General features: G+C 69.5%; 3 protein-coding genes across 7 annotated transcripts in view; 1 reads left to right on the top strand and 2 right to left on the bottom strand.

The window, feature by feature from the left end:
- Positions 1-2263, bottom strand: part of ASB16 (ankyrin repeat and SOCS box containing 16) — a 3214-nt gene extending 951 nt beyond the window's left edge. The window contains exons 1-3 of the mRNA XM_039700692.1: positions 1787-2263; positions 864-1131; positions 22-270 (exon numbers count right to left, since the gene is read on the bottom strand). Coding sequence (XP_039556626.1) covers positions 22-270; positions 864-1131; positions 1787-2108 — 839 coding nt within the window. The 5' untranslated portion in view covers positions 2109-2263. The remainder of the gene's footprint in view (positions 1-21; positions 271-863; positions 1132-1786) is intronic.
- A 156-nt stretch (positions 2264-2419) lies between these two features.
- HROB (homologous recombination factor with OB-fold) lies at positions 2420-7461 on the bottom strand. 5 transcript variants are annotated; one of them, XM_039700686.1, is made up of 10 exons: positions 6845-7461; positions 6570-6620; positions 5659-6459; positions 5162-5245; positions 4920-5060; positions 4568-4676; positions 3589-3674; positions 3132-3344; positions 2805-2997; positions 2420-2679 (listed from the first exon to the last, which is right to left on the bottom strand). In XM_039700686.1, exons 1-10 carry the CDS (start codon positions 6845-6847, stop codon positions 2606-2608), a joined length of 1755 nt encoding a protein of 584 aa, XP_039556620.1. In that variant the 5' UTR covers positions 6848-7461; the 3' UTR covers positions 2420-2605. The 5 variants fall into 5 exon arrangements, with proteins under 5 accessions (XP_039556620.1, XP_039556621.1, XP_039556623.1 ...); XM_039700687.1 differs by having other exon boundaries at positions 3132-3278; positions 6845-7460; XM_039700689.1 differs by having other exon boundaries at positions 3132-3236; positions 6845-7147.
- Positions 7462-7781: 320 nt separating this feature from the next.
- HDAC5 (histone deacetylase 5) overlaps positions 7782-10963 on the top strand; it is a 12945-nt gene continuing 9763 nt past the window's right edge. The window contains exons 1-3 of the mRNA XM_039700606.1: positions 7782-7842; positions 8397-8501; positions 10580-10951. Coding sequence (XP_039556540.1) covers positions 8480-8501; positions 10580-10951 — 394 coding nt within the window. The 5' untranslated portion in view covers positions 7782-7842; positions 8397-8479. The remainder of the gene's footprint in view (positions 7843-8396; positions 8502-10579; positions 10952-10963) is intronic.

Here is a 10963-nt window from a genome sequence, read left to right on the forward strand (position 1 = left end):
GCGGCCCCGGGCCGGGCGCCGGCCGCCAGCAGCCGCTCGGCCACGCGCACGAAGCGCTCGGCGTCCTCGGGGCGCTCGGCCGCCGCCGCCGCCGCGTTCAGGGGGGTCTCGCCCTGGTGGGTGCGCAGCGAGGGGTCGGCGCCGTGGTGGAGGTACAGCTCCACGTGGGCCACCAGGCCCTGGCGCGCCGCCACGTGCAGGGCTGTCACCTGCCGGTCGCGGGTGCCCAGGTTGACCCGCGCGCCGTGCGCCAGCAGCAGCTCCGCGCACCTGGAGAGGGTGGGAAAGGGTGAGGGGATGCTTGGGGGAGACATGGCACCCGTGGGACACCAGCAGGGCGTGCCAGGGAGGTGTGGGTCCCGTGGGACAACCCTAGGGACATCCTCAGGACATAGGGGAGAGAGCTGGCTCCCAAGGGACACCCCCAGGGACACCCCCAGGGACACCCTGGAGAGACCTGGCACCCATGGGACACCCCTGGGGACATAGTGGAGAGAGCTATCACCCATGGAACACCCCCGGGGACATCCTGGAGAGACCTGTCACCCATGGGACACCCCCAGGGACACCCCCAGGGACACCCTGGAGAGACCTGTCACCCATGGGACACCCCCAGGGACACCCTCAGGGACACCCTGGAGAGACCTGTCACCCATGGGACACCCTCGGGGACACCCTGGAGAGACCCGTCACCCATGGGACACGCCCAGGGACACCCCTAAGGACACCCCTGGAGAGACCTGTCACCCATGGGACCCCCCCAGGAACCCCCCCATGACCCCCCCAGGCCCCTGGCTCCCAGGTTGCGTGGGCGGGGCAGCGGTGACCATTTGGGGGGGGTCTCTCCCGCAGGTGAGCCCCACCTGAGGCTGTGCGGGGCGGTGCAGAGGTGCAGCGGGGCCGCGCCGTCGGCGCTCAGCACGTTGGGGTCGGCGCCGAAGGCCAGCAGCAGGCGGGCGCAGTTGGGGTGGGGGGCGGCCGCGCTGTCGTGCAGGGGGGCCCGGCCCCCCACCACGGCGTCCACGGCCGCCCCCCGCAGCAGCAGGTGCCGGGCACAGTCCTCGTAGCCGCGGGCGGCGGCGATGCGCAGCGCCGAGGTGTGCTGCCGGCGGGGGCTCAGCACCCACAGCCCTGCGGGGGGCACGGGGGGCTGCCGGAGAGCCCACGGCCCGCCGGAGCCCCCTCACCCGCACCCACCCACCCACAGCCCGCCGGAGGTGGGGGGAGCAGGGGGGCACCCACCCAGACTCCCCGGGAACTGGAGCATCAGCCCTGCTCCCCAGAACCACCCCTTTTCCTGGCCCCACACCTGTTCTGCAGGGGCAACGGGAGGGAAGGGAGAAGGGAGAAGAAAGGAAGGACCCCCAGCTGTAGCCATGATATTTTATGAAAAATCCTCTGCTAGGGTTTTTCCCGCCCTGAGGAGCTGAGAGCCTAGGGAAAGAAAAGTAAACAATAACTGTGTGCTGCTGTGGAATGCACCAGATGCATCTTCCATTGCTCCATGTGGATTGTTTTTAATTGTTATATAGCATAACAAATCAGCCTTCTGAGGAAAATGGAGTCAAGCCTCGTGTCCTCACACTTGGGGCATTCACCACAAGACACCCACCCGCACCCTGCCGGAGGTGGGGGGAGCAGGGGGGCACCCACCCCAGCCCAGACTCCCCAGGAACCGCAGCACCAGCCCTGCTCCCCAAAACCCACCCCTTTTCCTGACCCCCCACCTGTTCTGCGGGGGGAACGGGAGGGAAGGGAGCAGAAAGGAAGGACCCGCAGCCCGTACCCTGCTCCGGTGACCACACCAGCTCCTCGCTGACCGTCTCCAGCACCACGTTGGCCGTGGCCTCGTCCCTGAAGATGCTCTGGACGCGGGGCAGGTCCCCGGCGTAGAGGGCGTTGTGCACGGCGGGGTCCCGGCAGAGCCGGGGGGGGGCTCGGGGGGTGCCGGTGCCGGTGCCGGTGCCGGTGGCGGTGCCGGGCAGGAGGCGGCGCGAGGCCGAGTCCCGGGCCAGCGCCCGGCGGCGATCCTCCCGCTCCAGCAGCTCCCGCTGCAGCCGCAGCGAGCGCAGCGCCGAGGGGCTGAAGGAGAACGTCTCGTGGGCCATGGGGGCCCCCGAGGGCAGGGGGGCGCTGGGGACGGCGAGCCCGCGGGGTTATTAATAGGGCTGTGCCCCACACACGGGTGTGGAATCAAATCCCAGAGCCAGGCGCCCTATAAATAACTGCTGGTGGTAAACAGAGTCACGGGGTGCGGGGCAGTTTAACCTGTTGGTGGGTGCGACCCATGGGGAGCGATCTGGGGACCCCCCCAGTCCTGCAGGGCTGTGAGACCCTGGGGGGATGGCTCCTCCTGCCCAGGGGGGGAGCAGGGACCCCCGGGAAGGCACAGAGGGGTGACACACGAGGACACAGGTGATGCAGAAACAAAACAGCCCTTTAATGCAGGTTTGGGAGCGAGGGGAGCCCGTGTGCCCAAAGTGCTGAGGCCACTTCTCCCCAGGGTGTCCCCAGCTCTCAGCTCCACAACAAACACCACGGAGAAGCAGGTGGGTGGGTGGCAGGTGTGTCACCTGCTCCTCGGCACCGTCACCCTGTGCTGGGCTCAGCCACAGTCAACCTGAGCCGGGGCTGAGAAGAAATCCTCGGGCAGCTCTCCCAGGAGCCCGTCCAGGTCATCTGCAGGGCACAGCAGGATGTGAGTTTGTGCGTGTGAGATCGTGGAATTGCTCAGGTTGGGAACCAGCCCTGCTTTGCACAGGACAGAGAGCTTTCCCTCCCCTCCCAGAGAGGGTCTGACTCACCCATGTCACATCCATCAGCTCCCACCCGCTCTTCCCAGCTGGGATCAGAGCTTGGTGGGCACAGGGAGAAGCCCCCAGGATGCTGCTCTGCACTGTGGCCACTTGTCCTCGACTGTCCCCAGTCCTCAGGAACGGGGACACCCCGGGTGGGCTGTGCAGGGGGGTCTGGGGTCAGCTCAGCCTGGGCAGGAACCTGCAAAACCCAGCGGGGATGAATTACTGGGGGGGTTTATCCAGCCCTCCCCCTTCCTCTTGGGGGTCCCCATAACCCAGACGCCCCTGGGGGTCCCAGCAGCCCCCCAGGGCCACCAGCAGTGCCCCCCTCACCTGCTGGGGGGAGCAGCCCTCGGGCTCGGGTGGGAAGACCCGCAGGAGGTTGTTGGGGGTCACGTTGAGGTAGTGGTTGCGGTGGGAGGGGGAGAAGACCCCGACCTGCAGAGAGGGCAGAGCCAGCTCCTGGGTAAACCCCCCCAGCTGCAGCGCCCCGTTTATGGAGATCTTAGGGTGAAGGGTGAAACTTGAGGAAGAGTTGAGAAAAATCTGAGGTGGGAAAGTGTGGGAGATCCTTTTCTTGTGTTTGTATTTGCAGGTGCTGTGAATGGGAACAGGGATGCACTGGTTCCTCTCACCCCCTTATCCTAACATCCACATTCCTGTTCCAGGGTGTTCTGGGGTTGGGAACAGGACAGGCCATGTGCTGTATCACCACCCCAATCCCCCACCCCGCATTCCCCTGGGCTCAGACCCCTCTGGGTGGGACAAGGAGCCCCCCAGCACTCCTCACCTGCCTCAGGAGCAGCACGGAGCCAGCCCGGAGCTCGCTCTGCCTCTGCTCCAGCAGCAGCCGGTGCACGGTGCCCTGCATCTCCCCTGGCAGCGAGGATGGCATCCCTGAGCCCCGGGGGCGACGGGCCAGAGCCCCCCGGGCACAGGAACCCCCAGGGTTCTATTCTATTCTATTCCATTCCATTCCATTCCATTCCATTCTTGTTCTTTGTAGCCTTCTGATCTTCCTCTCTCTCTGCTCTTTTAGTATAGTTTTAATGTAGTATCTTAATATATTATATAGCATAACAAATCAGCCTTCTGAGGAAAATGGAGTCAAGCCTCGTGTCCTCACACTTGGGGCATTCATCACAAGACACCCACCCGCACCCTGCCGGAGGTGGGGGGAGCAGGGGGGCACCCACCCCAGCCCAGACTCCCCAGGAACCGCAGCACCAGCCCTGCTCCCCAAAACCCACCCCTTTTCCTGACCCCCCACCTGTTCTGCGGGGGGAACGGGAGGGAAGGGAGCAGAAAGGAAGGACCCGCAGCCCGTACCCTGCTCCGGTGACCACACCAGCTCCTCGCTGACCGTCTCCAGCACCACGTTGGCCGTGGCCTCGTCCCTGAAGATGCTCTGGACGCGGGGCAGGTCCCCGGCGTAGAGGGCGTTGTGCACGGCGGGGTCCCGGCAGAGCCGGGGCGCGGCTCGGGGGGTGCCGGTGCCGGTGGCGGTGGCGGTGCCGGGCAGGAGGCGGCGCGAGGCCGAGTCCCGGGCCAGCGTAAGTACCTCTGGGCACAGGTACCTCTGGGCACAGGCACCCCCGGGCACAGGAACCCCCAGGGCACAGGAACCCCTGGGCACAGGAACCACCAGAGCCCCCCCCCCGGGCACAGGAACCCCCAGGGCACAGGTACCACCAGGGCATAGGTACCTCTGGGCACAGGAACCTCTGGGCACAGGCAACCCCGGGCACAGGCACCCCTGCCCCCCTCACCTGTGGGGTCCCGGAACACGGCGCCAGCGCCGGCGCTGCTCCTGGTCAGGGTCTTGATCATCACGGCCATGCTGGGCACCTTGTTCTTTGGGAGCTGCTTCAGGGCTGCCTGCACAGCACAGCACAGCGCGGATTTTGGGATAGACCTGGGCAGGGCTGGCAGCTGAACTCCCTGATCCTCGTGGGGCCCTTCCCATGTGAGATATTCTGGGATCCTACAGCCCTCAGCACCCCGGGGATGTGGATGTCTGTGCTCAGCTCAGCTCAGCCCCCTCCCCAGAGATTCCCAGCCCTAAGAGCAGCTGTGAGGGGTGGGAGAAGAGCAGGAAGCTGAACCCTGGGCCGCCCTCACCTTGCGGAGCACCATGACCACGCTGTAGGTGTGCAGGAAGCAGCTGGGGTCCCTCTCATCCAGCCCCAGCTCCGTCTTCATGGCCAGCCAGGGCCCCTTCCCAAAATCCTCCTCCGTGGGCAGTGGGGAGCTGGGCAGCGCCTGGGGTCAGGGACACCCATGGTCACCATCCAGGGCTCCCTGCACCCCACTGGGAGGGTCCCACTGGGATCTGCCCGAGCAGGGGTGGGAGGGGGGGTTACCTGAGCCCGCGGCTTTGCCACAGCCCCGTGAGCTGGAGTCTGTGGGGCAGACACCAGGATCTCCTCCAGCAGCTTCCCAGAGTGCTTGTGGGACAGGGAGAGATGTCCAGGGATCTGCCTGGCTTCGTGAGCTGCTCCCATCCCCACATGCCATCCCATCCCCATCCCATTCCCGTCCTATCCCAACCCACTGCATTCCTGTCCCCACCCCCACACTGACCCCATCCCCACGCTGTTCCCATCCCCATCCCATCCCCATCCTATCCCCATCCCATCCCTGTCCCCATCCCCACACTGACCCCATCCCCATCCCCATCCTATCCCCATCCCATCCCCATCTTTCCCACATCCTATTCCCATTCCTATCCCCATCCTCACCCCGTTCCCATGCTGTCCCCATCCTATCCCAATCCCATCCCACATCCCATTCCCATTCCTGTCCCCATCCCCATCCTGACCCCGTCCCCACCCCGGTGCCCTGCCCAGGCCGTGCCCACCTGCTGGGGCAGGATCCCGGCGGGCCCCGGGAAGCGCCGGCTCTCCCTGCGGGCGGGGGCTCGGGGGGCTGCCCGGGGGGCTCTGCTGGCCGCTGTCACCAGCTGCACCAGGTGGTTGGTGACCACGGGGGTGCTCGGGGGGCCCGAGGAGGGTCTGGGGGGCAGCCAGGGCTGGGGGCAGCTCTGTGCTGGGGGGGTCCAGGGCACCGAGGAGCTGCTCCTTCCTAGGGGGGCTTGGCCAGGCCTCAGGCACGGAGCCCCCGGAGCAGGGAGGGACCCTCGGGAGCTTCCTGGCTCTCCCATCGGAGGAGGGGGTCTGGGGGCACAGGCACCGGCCGCGCTGGGCCGTAGCACCAGTTTGGCACTGGGGAGGGGGCCCTGCCTGTCCTGCAGCCCCCCAGAACCCGAGAGCGGCTCCTCTCCCACCCTGAGCTTTTTGGGGGCCGCACATTCCTGAGCGTTCTCCTTCCCTGGGCATTTCCATGGGGGCTTCTCGCGGCGCCCGGGGGGCACCGGGGCAGTGCCAGCCCCCGGGGGCACCTCGGGACCCTCCAGCTCCCTGCAGGCAGCCAGGAAAAGGGCATTGTCCAGCTCGTCCTGGGGGGCTGCCCCCCGCCATGGGGGTCCCTGCAATCCCACGGGATGCTCGCCCTGCCCGGCGAGGGGCCGGAGGGTGGGGGCTTTACTGGGGTGGGCTGTACTGGGGTGGGCTGTACTGGGAGGAACCGGGACCACGCTGGGGGAGGAACGCCCGGGGGTCACAAACTGGTTCTCTGCATCTTCCACAGCGGAGAGGAAATCCTGCGGGAAATAAACGCTGGGAATGGGAACGGCTCCATCCGTGCGACCCCCGAGCCCCCCCGGGGCCGAGCAGCTCGGGGGGGGCCTCGGCCATTGTGGGGGTCCCTCACCTCGTCCTCCAGCTCCCCGTCGGTCCCAAAAAGCTTCTGGAAGTGGCAGGACTGTGGGAAAAGGGGGAAGAATGGAGCAGGGAGGGACGCAGCGGGCCGGGGCCCCTGGGTGTCCCGGAGGTCTCGGGAGCCCCGGGAGGGCCTCACACGGCGCCGAGGGGACCCCGGCTCGGCCCCCCCTCACCGCAGAGATCCCTTTGTGGGGACCCTCCGTGGAGACCCCGGATGGCCCCCAGGGGACCCCAAACCCGCCTCTGTCCCCCCGGCCCCGTTACCATGGCAGCGCCGCGACCCCGGCCCGGCCCCGGAGGCGGAAGCGGCGGGGCCGGGACTCGAACCCGCGGCCCCCGGGGGAAGGGGCGGAACTTCCCCTGCGGCACCGCGCGCCCCCTGGCGGCGGGCAGGAAGCGCGGCCGCGCCCCTTAAAGGGCCACGCACCCCGTTTCTCCGCGCGTGTCACATGTGCACACGCGTGTGCCCCCGCGTCACCCGGCCGGGCCCCGCGGCGCCGCCGGTGACTCAGCGCGGCCCCGGCCCGGCGTGATTCATCCCCGCACGTCCCCGCTGAGTGACCCCCCCCCAACCCGGGCCTGCTACACCCGCACGCGTGCGTGGGCAAGGGCAGAGGCGTGCGTGTGTGCGCGTGTCCTGCACACGCGTGTCTGTGAGTGTGGCAGGCTGACGTGCAGCTGCACGCAGAGCACGCGTGTGCCCTGCGGAGCGCGTCCCGCCCGGCCCGTGGCACACGCGTGTCCCCACGCGTGTGTCCACGCCCTCGTGCGCGGCAGCGGCCGCACACCGAGCTCCGGGGCGCGCACACGCGTGTGTGCGGCAGCACGGCGGCCTGTGCCACCTGTGTGTGTGTGGGGCATGGCCTGTCACCTATCACACATACATGTACATATATTCACACATACATACATATATATATACATACATATATACACACATACATACACACACACATACACAAACACACACGTGTGCCCTTGCACACTCACGTTCCGCCTCACACTTACACGGCCTCACGCTCACTCTCTCCGCGGCCCCTTTAAGGCCGGGTTAGGCCCCGCCCCTCATCGGGCCCCGCCCCTTTAAAGGGGGGGCTCCCCCCCCCGCGCGCGGGGCTATTTTTAGCGCCGGGCGCCGTCACGTGACGCGGAGTGACGTCACCGAATGTTGTTGTCGGGGCGGGCGGGGCCGCGCGGCGAAGATGGAGGAGGAGGCGGGGGGGCGGCGGGGCGCGCGCCGGGCGGCACCGGGGGGACCCCAGGTACGGCCGGCACCGGGGGGGGCACCGGGGGGCACCACCGCGCCTCCCGTGCTCTCGGGGGGCCCGCAGTGTCGGGGGGCCCGTGCGCCAGCACGGCGGCGGCTCCGCAGCGCGGCCGGGGGGGCCGGGGGGGCCCCGCTGCACCGCGCCGGGCTCGGCGCTGCCGGCAGCGCGAGTGGCGTGTGTCCCCCCGCCGTGGGGTCCGTGACGCCCCCAGACCCCGATCTCGGGGTGACGCCTCGGTTTGGGGGGGTTGCAGCACCGGGGGGGTGATTGTGTGTCCCCCCTCCAGCCGTGTCCTTAGGGGGGGGTCCCATCCGTGTCCCCGCGGGGTGGCACGGCCGGGGGGTCCTTCCCTGCCACCCCTTGTCCTGCAGAGCCGACCCCCGGCTCCCTTCTGGGGGTGCCCCCAGACCCCAAATCCCGGGGGGACAGCGGAGGGGAGGGGGCCGCATCCTGCCCTGGGGGTGGGCTCGGTGCGGACCCCCGCCCCCCGTTCGCTGCGGGGGGAGGTCTGGGGGTCCCGGGGCGCTGACGGGCGCTCGGTCCCGCAGGGCTCCCGGGCGGCGCGGGCACAGCCCCGGTGCCCCGGCCGGCGCTGACGGACACGCGGCTCTGCGAGCCCCCCCGGGCCACCATGGACCCCCAGAGCGACACAGGTGAGAGCCCGCGGGGGCTGCACCCGCCGGGCGCTGCCTGGCCCTGTCCCCGCCAGCAGATCTTGGGGTACCGGGGGTGGCAGCAGCGGGGCACACCCCCGGGGGGCACCAGCGCCGTGCCAGCCGCCCCCTGCCCCGCTCAGCCCAGCCCGTGCCGCCGTGCTCTCAAACGCCACAGAGGGGGAAACTGAGGCACGGCTGCCGGCAGCGTCGTGGCACGGCTCACACGTGGCTCTTCATGGCACCGGGGGCGGGTCCCCGCGGTGTCCCCGTGGTGCCACGCGGGGTGCCCGCGCTGTCCCGGCTCCCGCTGGCTCCCCGGCAGCGCCGCCCTGTAATTATCGCGGGGGCAACTCCGGCGACATCTGGACACGCTCGTGTCCCCCCCCCCGCCCCCCGAGGGGACACGCGGCAGCGCCGCCACCGCGGCCTCCGCAGGGGAAACTGAGGCCCGCGGCGGCGGCAGCGCCCCGTGTCCCGCTGCAGGGGCTCGGGCATGGGGCGTGTGTCCCCTCTGTCCCCAGTCCCCCCCCGGGCCACCCGCCGGTATTTTTGGAGCGGCCGCAGGGCTGGAGCGTCGCCCGGCCGTGCCTGGCACGGGGCTGGCACGCGGCGCGGTGGCACGGGGACACGGCGGCGCGGGGACACGGCCGGGCCGCCTCTGCCGCTTTTCTTGGGGTCCCCTCCCGGCTTTGGGGCTCTCTGCGGGGGGGTTTGGGGACCCCTCGGGGGTGCTGAGCTGGGGGGTCTCGGCCGGGCTGGGGCCATCGGGGGTGTGGCAGAGGCCACCCCTGTTCTCGGGGGTCCCCTGTCACCCCCGGGGGGTCTCCAACCACCCCCCGTGACCCCCAGGGCTCCTTTTCCCAGAACCGGGGGGTGCCGGTGCCATTGTGGGGTGCAGCCCCCTCCTTCCCTCCCGGAGTTCCTGGGGGTCCCCGCTGCTCCCCCCAACATCCCTGAGGGTCCCGGGGTGGGGCTCCGTGGGCTCGGGGGACCGCCTGTGCCCTGCCGTGGGAGCCAGGAGAGGAGGCTGGGAGTGGGGCAGGGGGTGCGAGCCCCGGGCAGGGGATGGGGCAGGGGGTCCCGGAGCCGGGCGGGGGTCCCGGAGCCGGGCGGGCCGGTTCCCGCGGCCTCCTGCCCGCTGGCAGCACCAGGAATAGCCGGGCTGACGTCAAGCCCCGAAGCACCCCGGGGGGGGCAGCGGGGGGGGGCGCGGGGGGTGTCCCAGAAATATCCCGGCTATTAAAAGTCTTGGCTCGGGATTAACGCCTGGTAAATAAACGTGGCGCTGCCGGGAGCGGGGTGTTACACACGGGGGAGGGGGTCCCTGTAACCGCGGGCGGGGGGGGGTCCCCGTCACCAAAAAGGGGGGATTCCACCCCCGGCACGGTGTCCCCCCCCGGCTGGTCCCTGCGGAGCCCCTTGGGGACACGGATCCTGCCGGGAATGTGCTGAGTTGGCAGCTGCGCCCCCCAGCCCCCCTTGGGGTGCTCTGCTGAGGGGGTCTGGAGTGGGGCGGGGGGGGGGTCCTGTGCCTTCCTGTTCCCACAGTGGGGGCTAATCCCCCACCCCCCACCCCCCGACACATCCCAGATTGGCGCTGATGCGGATTAACGTCCCTGGCAATTAGGGGGATGTGGGATGGAGCTGGGGGGTCGTGGGGACCCCAATCCCCCCACAGCCTCCCCCAGCCAGGGCAGCCCGTGCCCCCCCAGCCCCCGGGGCAGTTCGGGGGTGCAGCTGGGTCTGGGGGGGGCGGAATTTGGGGAGGGACACAGCGCATCCCCTCCCGGGATCTGCCATGCCCCCCCGGCACAATTCCCTATTTATAGCCGGCTCCTCCCGTGCGCCGGCTATTCCCGGCGCCAGAGAGAATAGCCTGGATTGGGGGGGGGCGTGGGTGAGGGGGGGCCCTGCGGCCCTGCCCTGCCTGGGGTGGGGGGGGCTGCGTTTGCTCCCGTCACCCCAAAAACCAGGCATGCTCTGTGACCCCAGCCCCACCCGCCGAGGGGGGATTTGGGGGGCTGAGGGTGGGTTTGGGGGTGCTCGCGGCCCGTTCAGGGGGTGTCTCTCTGCAGAGGGGGGGTCCGGCCGCGAGCCCCCGCTGGAGCTGCTGCCCCGTGTCCCCCTGCACGCTGCCCTGCCCGCCCCAGGTGAGTGGGGGGCCAGCCCAGGTGTGCAAGGACAGGTGTGCAAGGACAGGTCAGGTGTGCAAGGACAGGTGCTGCCCCTCTTGCAGGTCCCCTCCCGTGTCCCCCAATTCTGTGGGACACCCCCATTGTTCCCCTCTCTGTCTGGGGGGGCCCTGGGCAGCGAGGGGTTAAACACCCCCTGTCCCTCTCGGGGGTGCTCAGGGTGGGCTGTGGCCCCACTGACCCCAAAGTGCCCCTTTGGCACCTCGGGGTTATTTTTAGCCCCCCCCCGAGCGCTGCCCCCTCCCCGGGCTGGGTGCTGACACCCCC

The sequence above is a fragment of the Passer montanus genome, unplaced genomic scaffold, assembly GCF_014805655.1.
Source record: "Passer montanus isolate IOZ18808 unplaced genomic scaffold, ASM1480565v1 scaffold142, whole genome shotgun sequence".
Lineage (NCBI taxonomy): Eukaryota > Metazoa > Chordata > Aves > Passeriformes > Passeridae > Passer > Passer montanus.

Excerpts from the sequence above, each read along its gene's own strand:
- HROB (XM_039700686.1), bottom strand. Across the intron at positions 5,246-5,658 it reads CCGGGATCCTGCCCCAGCAG|CACTCTGGGAAGCTGCTGGA; the intron begins GTGGGCACGGCC and ends CTGTCCCACAAG. Across the intron at positions 4,677-4,919 it reads TGGTCATGGTGCTCCGCAAG|GCAGCCCTGAAGCAGCTCCC; the intron begins GTGAGGGCGGCC and ends TGTGCTGTGCAG.